The 26627-nt window shown below is 40.2% G+C and overlaps 1 protein-coding gene across 5 annotated transcripts in view; it reads left to right on the top strand.

Annotated features, from left to right (window-relative positions):
* Nucleotides 1-6: 6 nt before the first annotated feature.
* Nucleotides 7-26627, top strand: part of SEC24D (SEC24 homolog D, COPII coat complex component) — a 41932-nt gene continuing 15311 nt past the window's right edge. The window contains exons 1-9 of one of the 5 annotated variants that reach the window (XM_039722885.1): nucleotides 7-415; nucleotides 3039-3221; nucleotides 4127-4253; nucleotides 5521-5669; nucleotides 7017-7289; nucleotides 8048-8169; nucleotides 10851-10962; nucleotides 12283-12410; nucleotides 26040-26178. In XM_039722885.1, the coding sequence (XP_039578819.1) occupies nucleotides 3083-3221; nucleotides 4127-4253; nucleotides 5521-5669; nucleotides 7017-7289; nucleotides 8048-8169; nucleotides 10851-10962; nucleotides 12283-12410; nucleotides 26040-26178 (1189 nt within the window). In that variant the 5' untranslated portion in view covers nucleotides 7-415; nucleotides 3039-3082. Of the gene's footprint in view, nucleotides 416-1297; nucleotides 1431-1459; nucleotides 2482-3038; nucleotides 3222-4126; nucleotides 4254-5520; nucleotides 5670-7016; nucleotides 7290-8047; nucleotides 8170-10850; nucleotides 10963-12282; nucleotides 12411-26039; nucleotides 26179-26627 lie in introns of those variants that run through there. The other 4 variants (XM_039722915.1, XM_039722896.1, XM_039722905.1 and 1 more) reach the window with 4 other exon arrangements.

Below are 26627 nucleotides of genomic sequence, written 5' to 3' on the forward strand. Positions count from 1 at the left end.
CCGGCTGAGGCGGCGGGAGCGGGGCGGGCGCGGCGCTGCGGCTCCCTCAGCAGCGCGGGGCCCGGGGCTGCGCCAGCCGGCAACGGAGCCCGGCCCCGGGCAGGCACAGGTACTGCCGCGGGGCGGGCGGTGGCTCCGGAGCTGTTGTGAGCTTACGGCGGCTGAAAACTCGTAGGCGATGGGGATAGGAAAGTTACGTGTATAAAGCTCGGCAGGCTCGGCGGTGAACGGGGGAGAATTTAGGTTTTGCTGTCATAGCTTGGTTCGCGATGTGGTGCTGGAAAAGAGCCCTGAAGTAGGTGCGTGTCTGTACTGCACTTTGGTGACCAAAGCGACACCGCAGCGCGCCTGGGGAGGGACCGCACCTCTGCCTGCAGGACGGGCTGGGAGCGCCGTGCCTCCGAGGAAATACAAGGTTAATACTTCTCCTTCGGGAAGCCAAGGACTCCAGCCTGGTTCTGTTGCTCTTGTCCCACTTCTGCTTGCACGTAGTTAACTTTTACATCTTCCCAGAGACAGCAGAGCGTTGCATAGGTGCAGCGATCTTGTGGAAAAGGTGACAGCCTATTCGGTAATAGAAGTCAGTGAAATTCTGTAGCTGTTCCTCAGTGTTGGTGTTGTTCCCCAGGTCATGGGATATAAGGTGAAGTAGTGTCGAGACAGGAAGAAAAAAGTTCTCATGACCTTCGGTATGAACTCTTTTCATGGTGTGGTGGTACATCCACACACACACACACCCCTTCCCCCGGTACAATTTCTGAAATGCTAAATACTCGTTTTTGATAGTTGGTATATAAACCTAGCCTGAGAAGAGATTAAATATCCTTGGTGCTAAAGAGAAGCTGGAAATGTGTTGAAGAACTTTGTATTATTTTATCTGTGGTTAGAGCTCCTGTCTCACTTCAGCACAACCTCTGTGTGTTTATACTGTCTGTGGGAAGTTTGACGTGGCAAGATATTTTTTTTGTGTGTGTGTGAGTAAGCTGTGGAGGAAGTAATTTCCTCTGAATGCTCTTGCAGCTTAAGTTGTTGGTTGTTGCAGCTGCCTCTTAAGTGAAAATCTCTTCCTTTATATAGATATTTTATATGTATATGTCTGTGCTGGTATGTAGGTAATTTAATGCTAATTTAGTGTCTTTTGGAACAACTAAAGCTCTCACTGCCACGTCTTTTCTGATGGAGGTGGGGTTGAGGGGGAGAAGAAGGTACAGCTGGCAGCACCAAGTCTCTGATTAAACATTTTTGTTTCTTCTGCCTGTTACTTTCTCTCTCATTTACCTTGTTAACCAATACATAGGAGAAAACTCCATAGGATTAACTCCTGGAAGCAGTTTACCAGTGCAGCTGAGAAATCTTGTGCTGCATTGAAGAGTGTGGAGAGGGCCAGGCCCTGTACAAAGCTCAGAGGGATTTCTTGTCTGATGGGGATGGTCAGTAAAACTGTTTTTTTCTTCAGAAATACCTGTTTAATTTGGGAAGCCTAGGAATGGGCTTTCTCATAGGGATAACTTTTCTGTACTGGCATGTGCCAGTGCAGCATAAATTTATCAGTGTGTTCTTGGAGCTCTAATTTCGAGGTGCCTTTGTGTGTGCTTTGACACAGTTCATGTTTTATTTTCGTCCAGTTCCCGTGTTTAAAGATGACTCCACAGCTTGAGTTTAAGAATGTGAAGTACAGGTGGTTGGGAAAGCTATTTCAAAGGAACATTTAACACCTGAAATGCTAATTTATGTTGTGTAGTTCTTTGGGGATGCCTGGCTTACGTGCTTGAGACACTGTGAGAGTAGTAAATACTTGTTCAGGGTTTGAATCCTCAGCATTTCCCATAACAGATTAATTTGGGCCTCAGGAAAGTGAAGTTCTGTTATAATTAATTTCAACCTGCTATCAAAATGGAAGCTCTCACATGGAAAAGAGGAATCTTGTTATCAAGGCTGCAGAGTGTACAACTTTAATGACTTTGAAGATCCCTTGGTGGCAAGGACTCTGTATCTGAAAACTAATCTGGTGAAATACAATCATATGGTTTGTCACTGCAGGATTCTTCAAATTTTCTGCTTCTAAAAATAATGGCAGTTACCATGACACTTCCCTGAAAGTTTTCTAAAATGTTACTCTGTTAAACAAAATCTGGCTACAAGAAATATCATATCTTATGAATGCTCTCATCATTAGAAGACTCTTTCTGAATTGCTATCTGTCTAGCTCTGGGGGTTGCTTGTTTCATTTATTTAAAACAACAGGATCGAGATGTGAAACTTATGGAGAAGATGCCTGATAACAACAAGGGCAGCATACAGTGCTGTTGAGGCCATACTGCCTCAGCTCTCCCTCGTGGGACGTCTTGTGCTCAGTTTTGGCACACTGGGGAGTTCTGGAGTTAAAAGGCTGCTCAGGCCTGGGCCAGTAATTCAGAAGACAACCAGGATTGGGAACTCTCTCTATCCTGTGTTTTAGTCTCTGTTTCACCAGCATCAAAAGTAAGGAATCTTCCATCACTTGCTTGGAAGTGGGGTTGATGCACAAGGTTTGTAAAAGGTTTGGTGGAAAACTGGTGTTGTATTACACACTTCCTCTAAAATAAGGTGTGCTACCACAGGAGAAGCATTTGCTAGGGGCAGTTTTCTGCTCTGGTCACTCTACCTTTCCTGATTTTTCAGTGAGTTCTGGGTTCTTTGGCATGGCTGGTATTGGGGAGCAGGATTCACAGTGTATTTTCCATGTGTAGTTGAAGTCAAGGCTCTCCCAGTAAAAAGAATAGTCTGGGACTGTCCTTTGAGAGTTTTTTCCATCTGTACATCCATTGCTTACAGTTCTCTCCATGGGCTTGGGAGAGGTGAATCCCATTTTAATGCAGCATGTGGTAATGCCAAGGAAACTGGGCTATCAAGCAAAACCTATATATGTCCCTGACTTCAGGTCATTTTTTGCCTTGAAATGTGTCCTTTATCTTTTTTGGGGGGAGAATACAATTCACAGCCTTTCAAAATGCAGAGAGAATGATGAATAGTAGCAGGTGTCATTTTCCTTGTTGCAGATTCCTGTAGAGGCCACAGTACTTGGAATGAGAAAATTGCCATCATGAGTCAACAAGGTTATGTTGCAGCTCCTCCATATTCTCAATCCCAGCCAGGAATAGGAGGTTTTGGACCACCCAATTCTTCAATTCATTATGGACATTATGGGGACCCTAACTCTTCATACTCAGCACCTCAACCAGGTATTATTTTGGCTTAAAATTGGTTTTCAGAGTTGGTGTTTTCTGTGTTGGTGTTTTCTGTGTTGGTGTTTTTGCATCTCTTTCTACCTTGTGTAAATTTTATACTGATACTGCAAGAGGAAGCAAAAAAAGTTTTACCCAGTTTCTCTAAAACTTATTAATAACAGCAGGAGTTGTGTTATTCTAATTAAATATAGCTGAATATAGTCAGAATTCTGATAGAAATGCTTTTGGTAATTAGCTTATTAGAATACTTGGGGTAAGTACTGGTTTTCATACCAGTTGATTTTTTTAATGTTAGAGTAATTTAAAGGGAAAATAGTTCAAGAAATACAGTTTGAAAGGCTGTTCATTCAACACTGCTGTTTACATAAATCACAGTTTCTTCATAGTCTCTATACTAGGTCTGAATTAGGAACAGTTTTGAGCAGAGGAGAGCAGGTTCTACACATGGAACCTCTTTTTGTTTTTACTTTAACAAGTTGTTTTAAGTTTTCTTTTTTACCTTGGTCTGCAAAATCAAAGGGACCTCTTGTTTCTACTTTGAAATATAACTGGGTGTCAGGGAATTAGCACTGCCCCAAACTGGCAATTGCAGTGTCTGTTTGTTCATTTTTTTTTTCTTACTGTTCCTCTTGGGTTCTTTGTTGGAAAGTTATGAACTACTGTTTGTTTGCTTTTTTCTCTCTCTTAGTTTTTCATATCTGCTTTTATAACTGAGCAGAAATCTGTGCTTTCCAACAGAATCACTGAGATTGGAAGGGACCTCTGGTCTAACCCCTCTGCTCAAGCAGGGTGACCCAAACTTGTTATTCTTAATGCTGGAGCAGAGCTGCACACCTGCATTTCTTGCCCATCTTGTTCTTTCTTAAGTTTTTTACATAAAAGTGCTTGATCTTTTGCAGGCATGTCGAAATCAACTGTGCCTTTTGGGTCTGCAGCTCCTGTTGGGCCTCCACCCCCTGGTGCACAGCAATTCAGCCAGACCAGTTTCCAGAATGGGTCTGGTGCCCCAGGACAGCAGCCTCACAGGTGACTGGAGAGGACCAACCCCTGACATCTGAACTGTTCGACCTCTGTTACCTCTCTGTGAAGGAGGCAGGAATGGGAAGGGGAGAAAAAATTTAATTCTGTCAAATATTAGTTATTGTCCATATTTCCCAGGAGTGGCAAAATTAGTTTGTGTACCCATAGGTCCTTCAGTTGTAGGGAACTTGACACCATGTAACATTTTTCTTGTAGTTGGTTGAAATCTTAATCTTCTTCTGTGGTTCTTAGTTTTTGTGTAGTTATTTCATTTCACTGTGGGAAGGAGCACCCAAAAAGACTGGTGATCAGTTGTTCAAGATGATGTACTCATGCACAGGGAGAAGTGGTGGTTGTCCTGAAGATGGAAAACAAGATGAATAGAGTAAGGTTGACATGACCTAGCAAAATACTGATTCTCTTCCATAGCTTCCCATCATTGCCCTGACAGCTGCACATCTCCTGTTCTTCAACTGGTCTTGGTTTTTTTTCCAAAATTGCTCAGAGCTGCTGTTCTAGGCCAGGAAGTATCTAGACAAAAATTTCAAGAAAAGTGGTTTTTACTTCTCTTGAAATAGCTGGGCTCATCCTGGGCTCATCCCCACCTTTTACAAGGGGTTACAGGAAAATCTGTGTTGAATGTCTCTGGGACATTGCCTGTGATCTTATTTTACCAGAGTGAAATAGTCTGGTAGAAAATGCCCTTGTAAGCCATGTGTATGTTACTGCTTTCTTTTCTTTGGTTATTTTTCTTGCATTCACGTTTTCTTACCTGATAATCAATCATGAATTTTTTCTCTACCCATATCTTTTTTCCTCTACTACAGAGAACTCCTCAAGCATTCCTCACTTCTTTTTCTTCTCTTCACAGATTTTTCTCCTAATCTTCTTCACCCATCCCTGGTAGGGAGTCTTTCTTTGTAAGCTTGGAAATGCCATGGAGTGCTGTGATATGTTCAGAAGCTTGTGTTTCTTAATCTCCAGGCTTGCACTTATTGCTGCTCTCACTGTGCCATGCTGTACACTCACTCTGCTTCATTTCTAACAAGTGTGCAAACAAACATGGACTGTCTGTTTTTATTAAACAAGTGTGCAATTTCTCTGTGTATTTTAATACAAGTGTACATTTTCTGAGCAGAATGTGGGCATACTTCATTAGGGTTTTGTTCAAATTAATTGTTTCAGCACTATCTTGAGGAGGTATGAGATCTTTGCAAGTTATGATTGTTTGATGTAATTTTTTTGCATAACTTCATTGATTTTTTTCCTTTAGGTTTCAAGGCCCTTCACCTCTAAGTAGCACAGGACCTTCCTATCCTCCCTACAGTCATCAGTCCCAAGCAGCCTTCCCAAATACTGCACCTGCTTCCTCTACAGCACAACTTGCTGACCAGCTCAACACCATGCAGATAAATAGCTATGGTAATTGGGTTTGTCTGATTGACTTCTTCCAGTTAAAGCATTAAGACTGTGATAATTAAAACCTTATTGAACTTCTGTATAAACAGAAAATGAGACCTTTGACCACCATCATTGGCTTCAGTTCTTAGCAATTTTATCTCATCCAGTTCCTTAAATGAGAAGTATTGGGTTAATTCTGAATTAATGTTTGACAAATCTTCTGTAAAATTCAGATATCCTATCACTTGTTTCTCAAAATACTTAGTGAACATGTCAGTAACAGCCAAGGCATGAGCAATAATATGCAGACAGGGTTTCATTTTTCTCAACTTTTTATGGTTTCTCTAGTAACAAAACTATTTTCTTTTCTTGTCTAAACATTTTTGGGTTTTAATCTAAATTTATCTGCGTTTATTTTGATGTTATACCGTCTCAAACCTAGGCCATGAAGATGTGATCATGTGATGCTTCCATGTAAATTACTTCCAACCACGTATGCTGATATGTATTTAAATTATGCAAAATATATTATATAAACAATTAAAAAACAATTATGTAAAATACAGTGTTCTCATTTTATGTACTGGGAGGCTTGTATTTTGCATGTAAAGATTTTCTTCAGTTAATATATGTGACAGAAGATGTATTTCAGTGTTTATATATGAACACATTGCTTCTTTTGCTGTAAACCTAATATTGGTTATTCTTCTAGCTCTCTTTAAAATTGTTTTGTCTTTGGGGGAAAATCTGATTTAAAAATGCAGGTTTTGTAAAGTAATAAGTGTTTACAGATTGTAAGTCTCAAAAAAACCTCTCTTTCCAGAGTCTTCTTAATTCTAATTGGAATCTGGATCTTATAAACAACAAACAATTCCTTGCCAGTGTGTACAAAATAATTCCCACATGTTTCATCTTTTAGTATCAACTGGGTTTATTTTCTGTCAAACCTGTAATGGTGAAATACAAATAGCAGACTAACAAAAACATGCCACATAAGAGAAATGGATTATTGAGCAAAAAGTGTGTTGTTTCACATTCTGAAATGAAGTAGTATTTTGAAAGCTGAGTGATCTATGTGTGTTCTAGTGAAGAACTGTCCAACTCTGGCTTCTCTCACTCTTTCCCCATCTACCCCAGCTGCAGGGTTTTATTGCAAATAGAACCAAAAGAAATAAAATAACAGAATCAGCTGAGGCCTAAACCACGATTTGTCATGTGCTCAGACACAGTCCCATGAGGCAGCACTGTCAGTATGGGATCCAATATTGCCTGTATGTTACAGAAAGGTGTTGAGCAGAACCAGAGCACCTGTGACACAGCTTTGGGAGGTTATCATTTCTGACTCACCTGATACCATTTCTCACTCAGGTCCTGGCACTGCTCTGAGCTCCGGCGTGTCTCCCGGGCATCCGGCGGCTTTCCAGGGCCCGCGGCTGCTGCCCCCAGCCCAGCAGCAGATGGGTTTGCCACCTGCACCACAGCTGCCTCCTCCACCAGCAAACAGTGTTAATGGCCTTTGTGCTCAGCCAGCATTGCCTCCTGTGGCCAGGCAGGGTGCAATCCCTGGACCTGTCCCTCCAAATCCTAACTTGCAGCACCTTCCGGGACAGCCTCCAGGGCCTGGGTATCGTCCTCAGCAAGGTAGGGAAGGATGTTTGTTATGTGGTTGAAAACAAAGCGTGCAGGCACAATCACTGGTGGAACAGTGTCCATTCATGGCTGAATCTTCAGCTGACTGGGAAAAATGAAATATGAGTTCCCTTTCTGTAGAAGGGAGGGATGTGCATTATCAGTCAGTACACTTGAGACAGGCTCTGCTTTTGCTCACAAGTTTAGCACTCTGTTGCGATGGTAACAAGAAAAAGGAGATTAATTTGAATCAGAAACAGAATTAGTGTTTAGTAATTGGTGACAGCACACCACACTACAAGAAGGGGTTTTTCTTACACTTTGTAAAGGTATAGGCTGCTTTCTGTCTTGTAGTACTGTCATAAGCAGCTTTCAAAAATGCTTTGCTATAGCAATAATGGATTGTAACTGAATACAGAAAGCCAGCTGATTATACCAGTTTGCATTGACTGATGTTAGTGAAAAGATTTTCAGTGAGGTAATGGCCTGGCGTGAGTAGCTGTGGTAATCTCTACTAACTGTCCTACTTAATATAAACCTGAAAACTTTGGAGCCAAAGTTGTCACATCTGGTGGTGGTCTTACTTCTTAAAAACACAAACTAAAACCAAACTGAGCCACAGATATGTATTTCTTTTAGTTGCTGAAAACAGAGGGGAAGGAGGAGTTGCACTTAGCTGAGTAAGAATTGATTGCATGGCAGAAGTTGCTGCTAAGCATCAATAATAGAAATTAAATACTTCAAATGAATTGTCATTTGTAACTCTGCAGCAAACTATGGTCCTCAGATGGCAGCATCTCAACTGTCCTATCCTGGTACTTTTCCTGGCAGTCCAGCACAGCTCTCAGGCCCACCACAGAAGAAGCTTGATCCTGACTCTATTCCAAGCCCAGTAAGTGGCATGGCTCTAATTTTTTATAAATGTAACTTCCTGCTCATTTAAGATAAAGGAATGACAAATGCTAACATGGTGTTCATTTTAGTTGGTAGGGTTTTTCATAAGATACTTTAGCCCTTATCTGTGCCTTACAAGACTTGGTTCTCAACATACCTTCTAGTTCTTGCATTTTCTAATTAATGCAGTTTTGTACTCTGTGGTGTCAGTTTTGTATCAATTAGTGTTTGAAATTAGTTTGAGTACTGAAGAGGCTTTGTAACTTTATCTAACATAGGACACTCATACAGGAGTATGTCCCAAACAGTTTGTAGGAAATACTTCACTAGGAATTCTCAATAGGATTATTAATGAGACAATGACCAGTACTGAAGAACTACTTGTGTTCACTGTAGGTTATCACCTTTCCTTTTCACTCTGAAAAGTTTGAAGGCTTGAACTTGGTAACAGGTACCAGAAGTAGGATTTGTACACAATACAGGTACATGAGCTCTGGAAGTGCAGTCCTGGCAGCCCTGAGAAGTCACATGGTCAGAAGCCACTTCACCTTTTGATTTCAAGATTTCTCAGGCAACGAGAATTATTTGCCTCAGCCATCCTTCCAGTTGCTGCAGCTTTGTGAAGATTCCAGTAGCCTGGAATATACCTAATGCTTAAGCTTTATGCAGGCTGAAGAGGCTCAGCTCTTGAACTGTGGTGGTGCAGTGTCTCTTCTTAGGATGGTGCTAGAGAAAACAGGATTACGGTTGCATCCATCTTTCTGAAATAGTCTAGTTGGTATGCAAAGAAAGGGCTGCTCAGGCACAGGCAGCATTTAACTTCTTTATTGGAAACAGCTGATGGAAATAGAAAGCAATAGTGTGCTAAGCTCACAGAGAAAATGTTCTGGTGCCCACACTTAGAGTGGTTCTAGCAATCACCTGGACAGGTCAAAAGGTCCTCAGAGAGTCAGAATTCTTGAAGCAGCTTCAACCTAGAACTTGCTACTTTAGAAAAATATTTTCACCACTGCACAGCAGGCTAGTCTGGGTAAAGGAATCTTACACTTCTTGCTGACACAGGTTTGCTGTACAGGAGGAACATCTTTTGCAAAAGCCTAGCACTGTCTAGTATGAAACTGTCTTGCTTCTTTAAATTGGGGTATTCGTTTGTCCTTCTAGAAAAGTTTTTTTTAGAATGATGATTTTGATGCAAACACCTCCCCCCCACCTCCCCACCCTGCCCCATAACTTTGGAAAAATACTTGTTGATAATCCCTTAGGGGTTAATGTAACAACTGCAATTGCCTTGTTAAAGGCAATTTTTAACTGAAAAGCATTGTGTAAAAAACTCTCTGAATCAAGTGTCTGTATAAATAACAAATGCCCTTAAGTCACTCGTTCCTAGTGTTTCAGTGCAATGCTTTTTACAGTAGAGGGATAAAATGATCTTGTCTAATTTAAAAAAAAGGGCAGGGATGGAAGGAGGTCTGGCATGAAAACATGGGCTGATGTCTTGTTTCAATTATGCACACAGTATAAACAGCCTTGGCTGCAACAGCCATGTTAAAATAGGTTAAAAGGTTTGTTTAAGCCTTGCAGAGAGGATCAGAGCGAATGTTTAAAAGAAACATGATCTGGGTCAACGTCTGTAAAGGACAAAAAGCTAATTCAGAATGAAGAATAAGTATGACCATGTGTATTTCTGTTGTTATATTTACATTATATAATTATAGTAGTGTTGCCAGATAAATTTACTTCTTCTCTGTAGCCATTGTGGATTTATGTTTCTCTTATATATGTTAGAGGCTGATATGTACCCTGACAACATCTATGAAAACTCACATCTGGACTTTGTCAACAATGATATATTTAGGTCAGTTAGCTGCAGAATACAATGGCACATTGATCCTTTGCAGAGCTAAGTCTCAGAGTGGTTTGCTTTCTTCAGTAGGTGGACCTTTTTAGAGCTAAATCTTTTTCCTTCTAATGTAAGAGTTAGCTATAAGTATACAAGCCAAGGAGGCAGGGAAAAGTAATCAAGCAGAAGATGTAACAAGCTCTCTGAGGAATGTCTTATATATTTAAATTGCAGAAAACTTTATTGATGAAAAAAATTATAGGCCCCAGACTATTTTCAGTGTGTTAGAAAATACCTCTTGGACATTGATCAGTAGACTCCATGCAACTAATTTAGTTTTTCTTCTCTGTTTGCTTTCCAACAGAGGCTTCTGAAGTTCCCTAGCTATTATTAGAAGTTCATGTGCAGTGTAAAGACACATTTTCATGAGGTACCAGCAGCAGTGGCAAAGCCAGTTTGAGAAATTCCCTGTCTCATTCCTCTTGCCTCTCACAGCTGTTTGGCTGCACTCTGAACCAGGTTGCTGAGGAGAGAGGAGGAATGATGGTATCAGTGACTGGATTTCTGGTGTGGAACAAAATACAGCTTTATATAACTTTGGTTATATCCTGAGAAGTGTCAGCCTTAAGGGATTGTGCAGAAGTAATAGTGAGCAGGATATGGGAAAGGAATTTGGGCAGCAAAGTCAGCTGCATGAATGTGTCATGACATTATATTGAAAATTGTTATAAATTAGGCTTCAACCAGAGTCTTATTTAGTGTAGATCTTAGCCTGTTCATGAGTGTAGCTGAATGCATGACTTACCTTCCTCATACTGTTCTTGCTTCTTGTTCATCAGATTCAAGTGATTGAGAATGATAAGGCTGCCAGGGGAGGGCAGGTCTATGCCACAAACACAAGAGGACAGGTTCCTCCCCTCGTCACCACCAACTGCATGATCCAGGACCAAGGTAACTGTTCTTGTTACTGCTCTGGGAGTCTTTCTAGGGGAAATCTAATATAATTAGATAAAACAAAGGCTAAATTCCCAAATTTCTCATCTGAAAGTGATGGTCTTTGCTCTAAATTGTACATGAAATTGCAGACTTCCTGTGAACAGAAAAAATGGGGGAGGAGGGGAGTGGGAGTTGAGTTCTTACACCTTGACTTAACACCTCCTTTTCTCTTCCTGGCCTTTCAAAGAGTATGAATAGTTGAGACAACTTTTCTTTTTAACTTAAAATTTTTAAAAGTGTTACATTTCAAGTTGAAGATCCTTTCTGGATTATTCTGAAAATTTGAAAGGTGGACACTAGAAGAAGCAGTAAGACTAGACTAGCACTGTTACCTTTTAAGATAGGAATTTCTATTAAAGTGGTAGAGGCAGTGTGCAAGCTGTCTAGCTGATGTACACTGGCCAAAGCAAAAATTTATCTGCCTTTGCTTCTGCCTGAAGCCTGGGGTTACAGTCTTCCACATGCTGCTCTTGCCAGCAGGCTCAATATTTTAATACAGGTTAAACTGATGGTGTTATTCAGCCCAGCAGTAATTTATCAATGCTGAGATAAACTGTATGAAACGTACAAACACACCAAGATTTTCTTTGGCATTATCTAAGAATGGGATAAATCCATTCTGGTCATCCAAGAAATTCCTTTCATGAAACTGAGCAGAGCTGCAGTTTGTTGGTTACACAGGGAGCATCAGGAAGCTGATTCCTGAACTCCTTTCAGTGCTCTTGCATGCAACACACAGCAGTTTCTCTTTGAGGGGCCTGTGCTGAGTGTCTGGAAGTGTGGTGGTGGTAGTGACTTTGCACCCTGTATTTTGCAATGCAGGTCAGTATGGTGATGTTAGGACAGACACTGTTTTCTGAATCAGAGGTAGCTCATGAGGGCAGTCTTAACAGTAGGTATCAGTCTGCCTCATTCCTTTATGTAGTGTTGGCATGTCCACTGGGATGTCATCCATATTTTCTTCTAAGATCCTACATATGGGATGTTTCCAAGTAATCTCTACTGAGATTCTTCTTGCAAGTAATTGTTGGCTTACTCTTGTCATGTTTAAATACCCGCTTTAAACTCAGGAAGAAAATATTTAATCAGAGGAAGGGGCAATGGGCTGGGATATAAAGAGGAAAGATGGGTAGAAGCCTGCATGGGAGGAAAATCAACCTTGTGTTTAATGTAGCACATGCACTTGTTGCTTTGTGTTGTTCTGGTTTTCCTGCTCTGTGCTGGGGTGGCCAGGTTCCTCCTGGCAGCCTTTCACTGCTCTGTGGTGTTTTTCAGGGCACGCCAGCCCGCGGTACATCCGCTGTACCACCTACTGCTTCCCGCTGACCTCGGACATGGCCAGGCAGGCCCGCATCCCCCTGGCGGCCGTCATCCAGCCCTTTGCTGCTGCCCCGCCGGGCGAGGTAGGGACTGCTGGGGGCGTCCTCGGGCTCCTGGCTCCAAACTGCAGTAGTTTGGAGACAGAAGCCCAGTCACAGACAAGCAAGCCTGCAGCAGTCTGTGCCTGGGCTTCTGTCTCCAAACTAAGGTAGGCTTGCTTGTCTGTGACTGGGTTGGTGTTTTAGCTCACACTCTGAATTGACATGACCGTAAAGAGGTGGCAGAAGACTGGGGTGTGTTTGGGTCATGGTGTAACTTCAAAGGACAAAAGTTTTCATTTGGAAAAGGTACAGGAGTGACTCCCGTAGATTCCTGGTGTTTCCCCAACTGCCTCTAGTTCATGCCAGCTTTGTCAGTTGTTTACTCTGCTGAAACTCTGCAGTTTTAGGCAAAGGTATTAAAAGAGGATGACCAAAAACTGTATGAAGTTAAATTTAAGATGTGGAGAGTTCGATTGGAAGAAACACATTTTTCCATTGAGGTCTTTACAAAATAATTTAATTTCACAACAGACCAAGAAGATAATTGGGTTTTCTACTTGGATGAGCTGAGTCATAGAAAGAAGACAAATGTAACCAGCCATTTTTAGCACTTATTTGAAGACACTAACCTTTTCTCACATAACCATCTCTAATGACCCTCCATATTCAAAATGTATCCCTAGTTCTTCTGCAGATTTTTTTCTGCAGTATTCTCTAGTCTTAAAACAATAAACCAGATTTCCTGTCACCCCCAGAGGATTCTGTCAGTGGCAGGGATAAATCCATTTTTCTACTGCAGCATTTAGTTACATCGTCTGTGGGATTATCTTGCTTGGTCTTCATCTGCTGTGTCCTCCATTGCTTCTAAATTCTTCAGCTTCTAAATTCTGCGAGGTCTGCAGAATGCATTTCCTTTTCATGTTTTACATTGATTTACTCCAGAGTGCTGTGTCATGAGGGAAAAAGCAAGGATTTCATCAAAGTTGTGGTATGTGATTGTGTCTTCAAAAACTCCTCATAAACTGCCTGCACAGGAAAGCCTAATTAAAATTGCTAAGACATTCAGTGCTTGGTTTTGCAGTCTGATTTTTCTTTAACTTTGTTTTATTGCTTATAAATTCTTGGTAGTTTTCTTTTTTTAAATATATCTTGGAAAAAAGCAGATGTTGCTCTTTATCAGGATGGATAACATCCAATCCAGCAGACCTCTGTAGTTTGAATTGAAAGTATTATTTCAGCAGGGTAGATTTTAGTTATCTGCTCTGTGGTCCACAGGGCAATAGGATGTATTACTGATGGCTGTGCAGATACAAAGTCTCACCATTTGTCAGCTAGACAGTAACTTCGGGTTTCATTCCAGTTCTTGAGGGAAATGTGCACACTTGGCTTGTTGCCCCTGCCCTGCATTTTCTCCTAGATGAAACTCCTGCTGTTGTTTCTCCACCCCTTCACTTTATCAGCCAACCTTTGCTCTTTACCACCCTTGATCCCAGTTTCTGTGCCCAGGTTGCACTTACAAAATCCATTTTCACGTTGGCTTTTGGTTTGTGTATCTTGCACTCAGAGTGTGCCTCTAGTCCTTTGTGTTTCCCACACATGGCTTCCTTGTCTTCTGCATTGTGTTTGGACAAAGTGATCAATGAGTTGCTAAAATCTAAATCTCTTCTGCATACATCAGTTTGCAGTATTTGCAAACATTTATCCTCAGCCAAGTTCAGGGGGGTTTTCCTGAGGTTGGCAAGAAGATGTGCTCGGTGACCCACCCGTTGTGAAATGTTAGTGCTCTCGGCTGTTGGAAAGGTCAGTGGGGCTCATTAATCTGTAAGGAGCAGTGTGTTTTTCCCTAGCTTCTCCTTTGGAGGAGCCTGAAAAATGTCTCTCAAAATTGGCAAAAGCCCAGTGTGGAAAATTCTAGTCAGAACAATTATAGCTTGGTAAAATTGTAAGGACTAAGGAGATAGTGTTGGAGTGGGAAGACTGGGCAGTCTTAGCTGAGGCAGTTTTTCCATGGCTTGTGTATGTGCCCTTTGTCTTCACTGCTGCTGCCAAAGATCTTACTCTTAAGATATCCTAATAAAAATGGTCATCCATATGGGATTTATAACTACTTTAATTTTGAAAAGCCACTTAATTTGAAGGAACTGGGCTTTTTATAGAGGTAAAATATATTCAGGGGCTTATTCGTGTTTCTGAACTTCCTACTATGGTGTGTTCTGCCTGAAACTGGTGGCTGCAAGGCACAGGAAGTTCTTTGTTTCAGAATATCCACCCTATTTTAGAGTTAGTGCCTTTTAACAGTGTCTACAGGTGATGCTCATCACGTGCTATTGGGTTACAAGGTGAAAATATGTCTTAATGTCTTTATTTCTTGATATACAGCATGTTTTACACAGTAACTGCAGCAAAAATTTAGTTAAGAAAGAGGAGAAATAGCCAAGTCTTCTGGCAGTAGCAGAATTAGGTATGTTTATGAAAGGGAAAGCCCAGTTGTACAGATCTTCCTCTCTTTCTTAATTGAGCACTGTCACCGTTTGGGTGGATGACTTGTAAATGTAATGGATTTTATTTTTGGAAAATAAACTGTCAATTGCCTTAATGGAGACAGTAACTTAACTGGAAATTGACTTCTGGGGATTTGCTTCCTTTGACTAAGGATAAAAGAGGAGATGGAGATAAAAGATCCTGAGAGCTTTCAACTAAAAGGTTTAGACCTGGTGACTTGACAGTATTCTCACACTTTCAGTTGGAAGGTTTTCCAAAGGGGAAAAGGTAATTTGGGATTTCAGAAAGTCTGTAAGACAGATTTAAGTTCATTAGTCATTGTGGATTCTTTTTGGCTGAGTGGAATGTCTACACAGAAGGACTGGTGTCCTCCCTCCAAAAATGAAGTGCAAATGCAAAGTGCATTTTTTTAAAATTTATTTTAGCTAAGATCTGATAAAAAATTATCAGGAGAAAATAATTGTCAAAAACTTGAACAGGGATGTCTTTTGGAGAGGTGTACACCAGATAACTTATATCCTAGTCTTTACTAGAAATGGAGATATCGCTGTAGGAGAAAATAAGAGCAGAAAGTGAAATCATAATGTTGGTAGACAAGGATGGTAAATGAAAGGATGTCATGCATGTTTTGAATAAGTGTAATGTGTTTTAAGTGAACCCCCAACCAAACAGGATTTGCCCCTGCAGTGAGAAAGAAAAAAATGAAAAATGTAACCTGGTAAAGCTGCACAATGAAAGCATTGTAGAGAAGCCATAATTAACATAATAATTAAATTGAGACAGTAACTGGTCACACTGAGGAAAAGGTCACAAATGAGGCTTTACTTCAGAAATGTGAAATGACACATGAGAGTGAATTTAAGGCACAAGTGGAGACCACTGGGCAAAGATGGTTGTAGGGTTGTGTTTGATACCCCAGGAACAGGTGAGGTAGCAGCACTTGGCATGCAGGCACTGAGCCTCAGAAGGGCAAGTGAAAGGGACTTATTCAGAAAAGCCCTCAAGCTGAAAGTTATTGGGGGAAAATCCATGGAGGGCACAGATTCTTTTAGAGGTTACTGCAAAAAACCAATCTAGAAAATCATGAACTGGTGAACATTGCCTGTGCACTATTTATCACTGGAAACAAAGGCTGTTAAAACATTCATGCCTTCCCTCCTCTGCCAGTGTTTTAAAAGCACTACAGATTTCACAGTCTTATCTTTCCAAGTCCATATTTATAATTTCTCAAAAATAACAGTTCATTTTCACTCTCCTGATTTGGATGGTCTCTGGAAAGTATTTGTTTGTTATAAATTGAGAGTACAGTATCATTGTTTGACAGAACTTATTTTTAGTCCACCAGTGCTTTAGCAACCGTCTATAAAAATAAACTGGCTCTCACAGTTATCATCCTAGACCAAGCCCTGCATGAATTTGTTTTGGAGATGGATGAATATTTCCAGAGCCTGAATAAACCATGTGATCTTGATTTAGCATTAATACTACTTGCTATCAAAAGTTAGTTAAAAGAGTATTTCGTGTTGTAAAATCCAATATAAACAATTCAAAATACTTATCTCTAGCTTTAGATATTTGCCTTCTTTGCTCCTTAGTAGTTTTGTGTCATTGTTCTCTGCCATGTTCTTTCCTATTTATTTAGATTTATTGGCTTTTGGAAATATTTATTGGTGGGAATCTAATATTTCACTTCCATTTTCTCCTCAGTTAATTAACTAGTTAAGAGAATGGAATTGCTTCTCAGAAATCTAGTTCATGAGCTAAAAGCCACTTTACCTTTTAAGAATAGTGAAATTTGATGAGGCCCACTGCCACTAAGCTGTTTGGAAAGCCATGATTTTTACAGGGATGATAGTATGGGTTCCTAGAGGGAGTTGTAAGGTTGGCAGCAGCTAAAAATCGAGGGAGGGGCATAATTTAGAATGTGATCCAATGTTATCAGTGTAGTTTTTGGTTTTGGGAAGTCCTTATGCTCCTCCAATCCACTTTGGACTCCATGGGGCCCAGGTTCTGTTGTCCCAGATTTCACAGCTAGTGAGCAGGGCAGGCAGGCTGTGGCTGTGGTTTGAAGCACAGGTTTGCATGGACACACAGATTCATTAGCAGCTATGTGCTTGTGCAGAACTTTGATTTGAGGAGAGTGAGGAATGCTTAGTCTGCAAGATGAAATTATTCCAGCTAAACATCCTGCTGAAGGCTCCTTTCTATTAGGAATGTGTGAATAGGCTGGCTCTGAAGAGCAGAGGTGCTTGCTGATAACACCTACACACTGTAAAAAGCCATCATTTGGGTTTTACCCTTTGATTTCTGTCTTTTATTTCGTTACTTGTTCACAGGAGGCTGTTACTGCACAGAGCATGGGAAGTTGGCTAATTTAAGAGCTTTTAATGAGGGATTCTTTTGAAAGGTTCTTTTTTATATCAACCAGGTCATGCTTATCTGCATGGTGGCTGGCTTGACAGAAATTAGGACATCTCTCTGTCATGACACCCCTCCATGAGAGCAGAGTTAGACAGTTTTATATATATATATATATATGCATAATGCTACTAAGATGATAGTCCTGAGGAAATTGTTTGAAGAAAAGAGCTGCTGTTGACACTTCTGTCCTGCTGTCTGTATGGATTATTTTGTGTGTTCTGGTGTCTGGATTGTCCAAGATCCAGCAGGGGATGATTTTGTCAGTGTCTTTGGGTTGTTGTGTTTGTTCTAAAAGATGGTGGGAGTAGAAGCCCTGCATATGTAATATACCTTAGTACACGTTGCTGTATATTGTGCTGGTGTGAGCCTAAGTACACATTTTCCAGGTATTAAAATAAAACCATTTCTAATGCATCCTTGTTGGTGGTCTCATTTGGGAGAGGACTGAGACTTTGGGCTCATAGTTTTGAGTCTGGTTGGGGCAGGGAAATCTTTGTTGCTCTGTCAAAGCTGTTTTATTTTAATTTTTTCAGCTAACTAGTGGCAGGTTAATGTCTGTGGCTTTTGCTAAGCTCCTCTGAGGTGCCAGACTGCCATTCATGGTGTGGAGAGCCCAGAACCCTCAAGCATCTGCAGGTGCTTCACCCAGAAAGTGTTACACCACTCTGGAGATCAGTGCCTGTAAGCATGGTTTCACAATGCCAAATTTAGAGGTGCATAAATCCTGTATTAGATGAGGCTTTCTTCATGGAGTATGTCCTGTGCTAGTCTGCACTTGGTAGTAAATCATTTGGAATTGGATTGCTTCCCAAGATTTTGTCATCAAGGAGAAAGGTTTTTGTTAGCCTGTAACTACACTCTGTAACTAGAATGAGCATTCAGAGCCAGGTTTAGCAATGGCTTTTGCAGCAGAGCTTCTTCTAATTGAAGTAAATTTTCTCATTTACTTTCTTCTGGCTTTTGGTTTTTAGTGTACATTGAAAAATAGTCCTAAAATGTACTGTTTAAGATACTTCTGTGGTATGTTGGTCTCTGCACCACTGTTATTATGGTAAGGATGTAATTCTGATAGAGATGAGAACAGTGACTTAAAAATATGACATTTATATAAATTTTATTAATGTTATAATCAGAGTTCCTGACTGATTTTACACAACTTTGAAATGTAAACCAAGAAGAAGCCTTTATGAGGATGATGTAATACAGTTTCTGGTAAGTCAGAGACTGTGACTGTCCTTCGGAATTGTAATGGCAGAAGAAAAGTGTAACTAAGCAGCAGTATATATAAAAGGGAAATAAAAAGTAATAGTTATATCCATTTAATTAACTGGCCAATAATACTGATAATTTGTTTTGCCGACAAAAATGACACTCAAGTTAAAAATCACTTGGGCTTTTGATCTATTCCTTGAAAACTTCAGAGAGTCAGAACACACTGGTATTAAGTTCCAGAGGAAAGGTTTGTATTTTGCTTTTTAAACTGGAGTTCTCCTTGAATATTTCATTTATCTATGCACATTATGCAATGTTGTATTTACACTGGATGCCACCGTGTAAAGTGTGTTATTACATGGAAGTTGTGTGCTTGCTAAGTAGAGGCACAGATCATCTCAGCAGAGCAGGTCTGTGTCTTTCCAGGATTGCTTTCCTCATGTCATGGTTGAACCCCAGGCATTACTCTGCCACCAGTGGGATCAGGGAGAGAATGGGAAGGGTAAAAGCTGGAAAGCTCATGCCTTGAGACAAAGATTAATAGGGAAAGCAAAAGCCACACTCGCCAGCCAATCAAATAAAGGAATCAGTTCTCACTTCCCTTAGGCAGCTGGATGTTCAGGTATCTCCAGGAGAGCAGGGCCCCATCACAGTAATGGTGCCTTGGGAAGACAAGCACCATCATTCCAAGTGTTCCCATTCCTCGTTGTTCCCCCCATTCCTCCTTCTTCCCCACCCTGCTATTATTTACTGACCATGAGGCAATAGGTCTGGAATATCCCTCTGGTCAGTTGGGGTCAGTTCTCCTGGCTGTGCCTCCTCTCAGTCTCCTCCAGTGTGGCAATGTGGAAAGCAGGAAAGGCCTTGGCCCTGGGTGAGCCCTGCTCAGCAGGAACAGAACATCTCTGTTATCTCCTATGTTCAACACATATCCAAAACACAGCCCCATTCCAGGCACTGTGAGGAAAACTAACTGTAGCCCAGCCCAAAGCAGCACACTGCCATAACTCAGTTCCACACAGTTGTTGCACTCAGCTGTGCTAATAAAAGAGAGGAGGGTAGTTGCAAGTCACATACAAATATTGTTAATGTTTGAAGGTTCTGGAGTTTGCTTGAAGCATCCTAGCTATTGTAGTAGCAAAAATATTCATGAAAGAGAGACTCAGAGTGGAACATTCTGACCTGATGGGGTATTTGTGAAGTAACAGTTAGTTTTACTATTGACCTTCAAAACCACCGTCCTAGAAAGGACTTGACTTATTTATAAAGGGCATCCCAAATGTCCTTGCTACAGAGGTGAAATTATTCAGTGCTGCTTTTTGTTCACATAGCAAAAATTCTCCTTGTACTTTCTGAGTTCTCCTGTGGCATTGGCTAGCTCTAGTTGGCTTGGGAATGCAGCATGATGCTTTAACTATGCCCAGTTCTTACTGATCTCACTGGAAATAAATTAATTAGCCTTAGAAGTATTTTTACTAATAAATATTGTCCAGGAAAGGCTGCATGTAAGCAGAACCGTTTTTTCAATCTCTAATTAAAATACTTCTAAACATTTCTATGCTTTTTTCCTAATTAGTTTCTTTAATATATTTGGCAAAAATAGGATCCATGCAGTTCCTGTTGTGAAAATTCTCAGGAATGCAAACATGAGTAGTCAGGTTAAAAAGTCAAAGTAATGTCTTCTATCAAAAGAGAAACAGCTCCAGTTTTGAGAAGAAAGGAAACCTTCCACTCATTAGATTTTCATGCATGATCTCAGGTCAGCAATTACTTTTCTCTCATATGCTGATAAAATATGTTAAGTCTATGGACACACATCTCTCTATCCACCTATATATGTGTGTGTGTGTGTATAAAAAGGAAAAATTCCCAACACCTAATTGGTCCCTAAAGTTGCTGATAGCCCAGCGGACCAAAATGGATCTGAAATCCAAAGTGGAGTTGTGGTTTTGTTGTTACTGTGAAGATGTGAACATTGATAATGTTCTGGTACAGAATTTCCTCTGGGAGAGTGTTGCTTCAGAGGCCACTATAGCACACTTAAATTCATGTACAAACTGAAATAGTTGTTCTGTAAACCTAGAGCTGCATGTTCCATGAGCACTGTTTGGAGTATTGCTTTATTGCCTGTCCTGAGGACACAGAAATGGTCACAGTTTTGTATGCATTAAATGGTCTTGGACTTTTTAAAACAGAATTGATGTGCCAAGTAAGCCATTATCTTTGTATTTTACAGGCTGTGCCTGTGTTTTAAATTGTGGTGTTGAGTTGATAATTCATTTAGCTAGCTTAAAAAAAAATTATGAGAGGATTAACTTACCTTGATAAATCATACAGCACCATACAGTAAGAGACTGGTCCTGTCCAGAAATCAGTATTTCATGCCCAAATTCAGTGTGACATTTTGAAGATTCTGTAGAAGTCTCCTGCAGTGATTTGCAGAAAAACAGAAATAATACCTGAATGAGGTGTCTTTAGGAGTTCTGTTTGGTTTTGTAAAATAAGCCAGACAGATACGATGTCACTGAAAATCCAACTTTAATTTTAATGTGAAAATCTTATGACCAGTAAAGCTAATCCCTTGTAATTACTACTTACAACTTCTGTAGAGAAGCTCTTTGAACCTTGCCTGTCTTACTTTTCAGTGGTTTTACAGCTAGTGCAACAATCTTGCCTAAGAGTCTCAGAGAAGGAGTGCAGTGCTGCTCCACCTTGTGATACCGATAAGGTGGGAAGTGGAGCTGTGGATTGGTACAGCCCTGAGCCTCAGCCCTGGCATGTGACTGAACGTGTGCTTATCCCCCTCAGCAGTAACAGTGCTGTGCTGGGGCAGTTCTGCCTGGCCCTTGTTCTTCCCGTGGGTTTGTGCCTCTGCAGCAGCTCCCGCTCCTGCTGGGCTGAGCAGGTCTGGCTGAGAGCTGATGGCTTTCAAGTGTTAGCATTGTGGAAGTGACTTGTGCACTTTCTTGATTAGCCGATTTCACACTCCTGCTTCTATCACCAGTTAATCCTGGCTGCTGGCCTTGCCTCCAGATACAGCCTGTGCCTGCATACAAAGAGCAGTGAGCACTGCAAAGCTGAGAAGTGCTGCAGAGCAACACTTGGGGCTCCCACCCTGGGATCATGACCAGCAGAACTTGGGGGTGCCTCTCTCAGGCATGGATAATGAACTTTTGTCCTTTTTTTTCCCTCTCCTTTTGTCCCCTGTACGATACAGAAGTTTTAAAGAAGTAAGCTAACGAATTTTGGTATTTTTACATCAACATTTTATCATTATTATGTGTATTTTCCCCCCATCCTCAAACTTGTACAAATCCTTGTCATGATGAATAGAGTGTAGTCTGTATTTACACTCTTCACGGTGCCAACTCTGTTCAGTTAATTGCAAAATTCCCCTTAAAAAGGGAATGCTGAGTAAGGATTTCAGGGATAAGCTGAGGTGTGATACACAGAAGCTGATAAATAGTTTTCTGGGTTTTTTCCTACATAATGGATCATATCCCACGTGCAGGATCCACTTGAAATTCAGCTACCATGCCATGGTGTGTTTTGCAGTGCTGTGTGTGCAGAGGAATGTGCAGCCTGGGCCTGGAGGGGCTTTGAGCAAGGAGGTTTGAACATGCTTTTGGCATTTTTATGTGGTCTGTGAAAACCAGGCTAGAGCCAGGAGACCCTGCATCACATGGGGGATGCTTTAGCCTTGCTGCAGTCTTGCAAGCAAACAAGGAAATCAAAGGAAAAGAAGTGTGGTACAGAAAATAGTTGAACCTGCTGTGAACCTTGCAGATGAGATAGTCCAAATTGGCCTAAGTCATCAGCTGAGGAGGCTGAGCATGTTCCACATCTGAAAACCAAGAATAGGCAAAATACCTCCTGCCTTCAGAGGGAATGGCTTCTGATAAAAGACAGTGGGGACATCACAAAGGGAAATGCTTTCTTGACGTTTTAACGCGAATCAGTAAAGCAGCTCAAAACCAAGGGATTATTTGTAGACTGGTTAATCTTTCTCAAAAGCAATCTATGATGATAGAAAAAAAGAAAACAAACCCCTTCAACAGTGCTAGGAAAGAGAGACACTTTGGTTCATGACCTAGTTTTTTTCCAAAAACATCAGTGTTATGTTTCAGAATTCCCTTTGATTATCCAGTAGAGTTTTTTGTCATCTTTTTACTGTACTAATTAAACACAACATTTTCCTGGGGCAGCAGTGCCATGCTTCAACAAAGCCTTCTCCTTTGTTCATTGGAAAGTTATATTGTATAGCATATCTTGAAATTTTCATAGGAATATTCTAGTGACTAGATTTTCATCAGTGTAACTGTTAGTAACAACTCTAGAAGCACTGCTTACACTGTAAGGGTGTTATAGAGACATGATCTGTTTATTCTGTTGTCTGAGAAATGGGTAATTTTCTTCAGTATCTGTATGTGCCTGTCTTATTCTCCAAAGGATCTCTCTCTAAGGGTTTTTCTCTTTACAGTGCTTTCCCAGAGGTGTGCCATGATGATCTGGAGCTTTAGTACAGTCCTTACTCCTACACTTATAATTTGCAGCTGTGGTCCACATCCTGCAATAAGAATATGGTGATAGTTTGCAGGCATCACCCTCAGGAGCATGTCAGGACTTCATTTTTATAGCAAGCAATAGAAATTCAGCTTTCTCAGACTTTAAAGTGCAGGTTCAAGTCCCTTTGGAAATTTTCATGGATGTGTTTTATCTTGGAGCCGTGCCACCAACGTCTGTCTGTTGATTTGTGATATTTTTCTGACTCCTGAGAGATGGTCTTGCTGAAATATTTCCAAAATAAAACTCCTCTTATTGCAGCTATATTGCTATATTTGGGGTTAGGTTATGGTTTATCAGATCAGCACTCAGGGCTTGCACTTCAGTGGGGCCTCAAGGTTCCAGAGAAATTTAAGTTTGTGCAGGTCACTTGCAGCATTTTCCATCTTCTGCCCAATCCTTCTTTGCTCTAACATAAAATTACAATGTTGTGCCTCCCAGGAAAACTGGGAGATTCTTTCTGAGACAAGAGAGAAAGAAAATGCTGATACTTTGTAGGTGGAAAGGCAAAGGAAACAGGAGTATTGCATTTACTTAAAAAACTTTAAAAAAACAAAAACAAAAGACAAAAACAAACAAACAAAAAAAGAAAACAAAAACACCCCCCCACCTCAAATATAAAACCCTCTTCCTAAATTTTACCCCATTGCCCTGCTGCTGTGAGAGTTTGCCACTGATTTTGATGGGAGCATAAAGAGATCTCTGCTTTTTCGTCTGGTGTACAGTGACATCTACAGAGAGTGGAGCACACCAAACAAGACTTTCCCACTCAGTATCACTGGTTTTTTGTTTTGTTTTATTTGTTTTTTTACTGTTTTGCTTTTATGTATCCTTAATTTAAACTCAAGACTTTTTGCATGCACAGTATTACTTATCTTTGTATATTCTCACAGAAATTTACTTTTTTTACAAAAGTTGTTTTACTATGACAGAAATGACTTTGATGTTTGGAAGTGCAGTAGCAATTCGCACACAGAAATAGGAATTCCTTTCTCTTGATGGGGTGGTGGGATGTCGGGCTCTACAGTGCAATGCACTGACAGGTAGCTTTTCGGAGATGAAGTTTCTTTCACAGCTCTGGTGTTCTCATCAAGAAGTGGATTTATCATGCAGATAAAGTTATCATGCAGATAGCTTTGTCATAAAATGGAATTTTATTTTTGTAACATTCTGAAATGTTAAAGAAAACACTAAGATGTAAATTTCCTTTATTTTCTAAAAATTCCAGTTAATAAATTAGTAAGGAGACAAATAGGGCTGCTTTAAAAAAATTTTGTTAGGCAAACTCCTTAATTCTGTCACATACATTTTTAGTTTAGGTTTTTTTCTTTTGCTCTTAATTTTTTTGTCGTCAAGAAGGTAATTTATCACATGTGTGTAAGAATGTAGACACTTGGGCTCTGAACTTCATGGCATTTATTTTTTGATTGTTCTTGTGGATGCCTTTTATGTAAAAATTTTAATTTTAATGTGTCAAAATGTGAACACTTTTGGGGAGTAATTTTTCTTGGATATTAAATGTTAAATGTATCAAACCAAGGTTGAAAGTTACTGCATCAATGTGTATAAATGCATCAGGAGTTGGTTTGGTCTTGTTTTTTTCCCATACCAGGTCAGATGTTATGATAATATTAACTGCAAACCAGATCCAGGTCTCATTAAACTTATACAGCAGAATGATAATCAGAAAATTGCCAAGTAATGAACAAAACCCAGAACTTTTAAACCTTATTAAGCCGTTGTGGCTGATGAGCAAGTTTCATGGCCAAAGCTTTCATGTCTGAAAAATGACCCTTGTATTTGCCAGCTGACATTATTGGTTAATTTGGGTTAAACTCAATTTACAAAGAGGAAGGAACACAAAGTAAAAGAATATCTCAGTGGAGCAGGAGGGAGCACTTAAAACCCATGTAGTAAAAATCTACTTTTATGTAGAAAATCCTTGGTAAAATGCATCCTTATGCAGCAGTAAAAAAATAAATTGTATAATAGATGAAATGCACCCATTCCTTAGAAGAGACTGATTAATTATTCAAAAAAAAAAAAAAAAAGGAATGTGCTGGTGTGATGTGTTAGCCTTGAAAGACATTGTCAGCATTTTTCTTCTTGTAGGGATCTGCTGTGTCCAAACTCTGAACATTTCTTATTCCTGCCTTTTTGAGATGTTTAGCTGGGGATGATGAGAGTAAGGAAAAAAAATTTTAAAATTAGTGTTTCACAAATAATTGAGCAAACTTCCATTTCTGCAATGGTTTCAAGGATGACTTTTCTAACTCTGAGAATAATCACAGGAATCTTTCAATAGCTGCAGTTTTTATGGAAAGAGGCATCTGGAAAATGTCTTCCCTTAGCCATGGGTTTTGGCAGGGGCTGTAAGCAAGAGTGGTCAGTGTAATTAAACTGACAAGTGCTTGAGGTACTGTACTTGTTTGCTGTATGTACTTTCCTTCAATAAATATTAGTATTTCTCCTCAATCTCCCCCTCTAGCTGATGACTCTGACATCATTTAGACTGGAGTGTAGCATGTAACAAGGCAGCACGGGAGGTAGCATTTAGGACAAAATATTAAGGGCTTTCTCAGCAAATATCCTTTTGCAATTGACAAGCAGCTGTAGATTTCTTCAGGAAAAGTTCCATCTGACAGAAGCCAAAAGACCTGGCTCCAGTAGATTTTTCTTAGTGAGCTGTAAAAATTACCCTTTGCTGGAGAAAATCAGCCTGGAGCCCTAAACTCCAATGCTTGCAAAATGTTGTGGGATTTTGGTCCGAATCCTTCTTTTTTTTCTGATAAAAAACCCCGTAAATTTAACCCCTGAGGGAGTCTCTGGGGCTCAACAGCTTTTGTGTGAGTGCTGAACAATAAATGATCTCTTAATCAGGTGGTCTGTAACGAGTTAAACCTGAATTAATTCTTTGTAGCTCTCCTTGGTGTCATGTTGATTTGCTGTCTCTCTGTACCTCTTCCTGCACAGACTCCTCTTTATCTCGTGAACCATGGGGAGACCGGCCCCATCCGCTGCAACCGCTGCAAAGCTTACATGTGTCCCTTCATGCAGTTCATTGAAGGTGGCAGGAGGTACCAGTGTGGCTTTTGTAACTGTATAAATGATGGTGAGTGATGTTTCTCTAATCTGGGATTCAAATCAATTCCATAAGGCTAAAAAGAAACTGTATCTCTACAATTATTTTCTTGACTTGCTGATTTAACAAAAAATAGTTCAGAGAGACACAGTAACTAGGCTTATTTCACAAATTTTTTTAAAAAATCAATTCCCAAGAATAGTAGAAGGAAACGTTTGTTCAGTACAGTTTAAAAAAAATAGATGAAAAATAATGCTGACTCATGAAGTCCAGTCTGGTATAATCAAACCTTTATTTTAAAAATTTTGTGACAATACAGGATACTGAACTGCTTATGTTGTTAATTGAAAGCAATTTTTGTGCTGAAAGAAAACATTAATTTCTTTAAGAAATGCAAATTTACAGCAAGAAGCAAATATTTAGATGCATGTTAGTTTCTTCCTGTGCATGACTGTGGGTGCAATGGTTAAATAATCTAT

Source organism: Passer montanus, unplaced genomic scaffold, assembly GCF_014805655.1.
Source record: "Passer montanus isolate IOZ18808 unplaced genomic scaffold, ASM1480565v1 scaffold108, whole genome shotgun sequence".
NCBI classification, from domain to species: domain Eukaryota; kingdom Metazoa; phylum Chordata; class Aves; order Passeriformes; family Passeridae; genus Passer; species Passer montanus.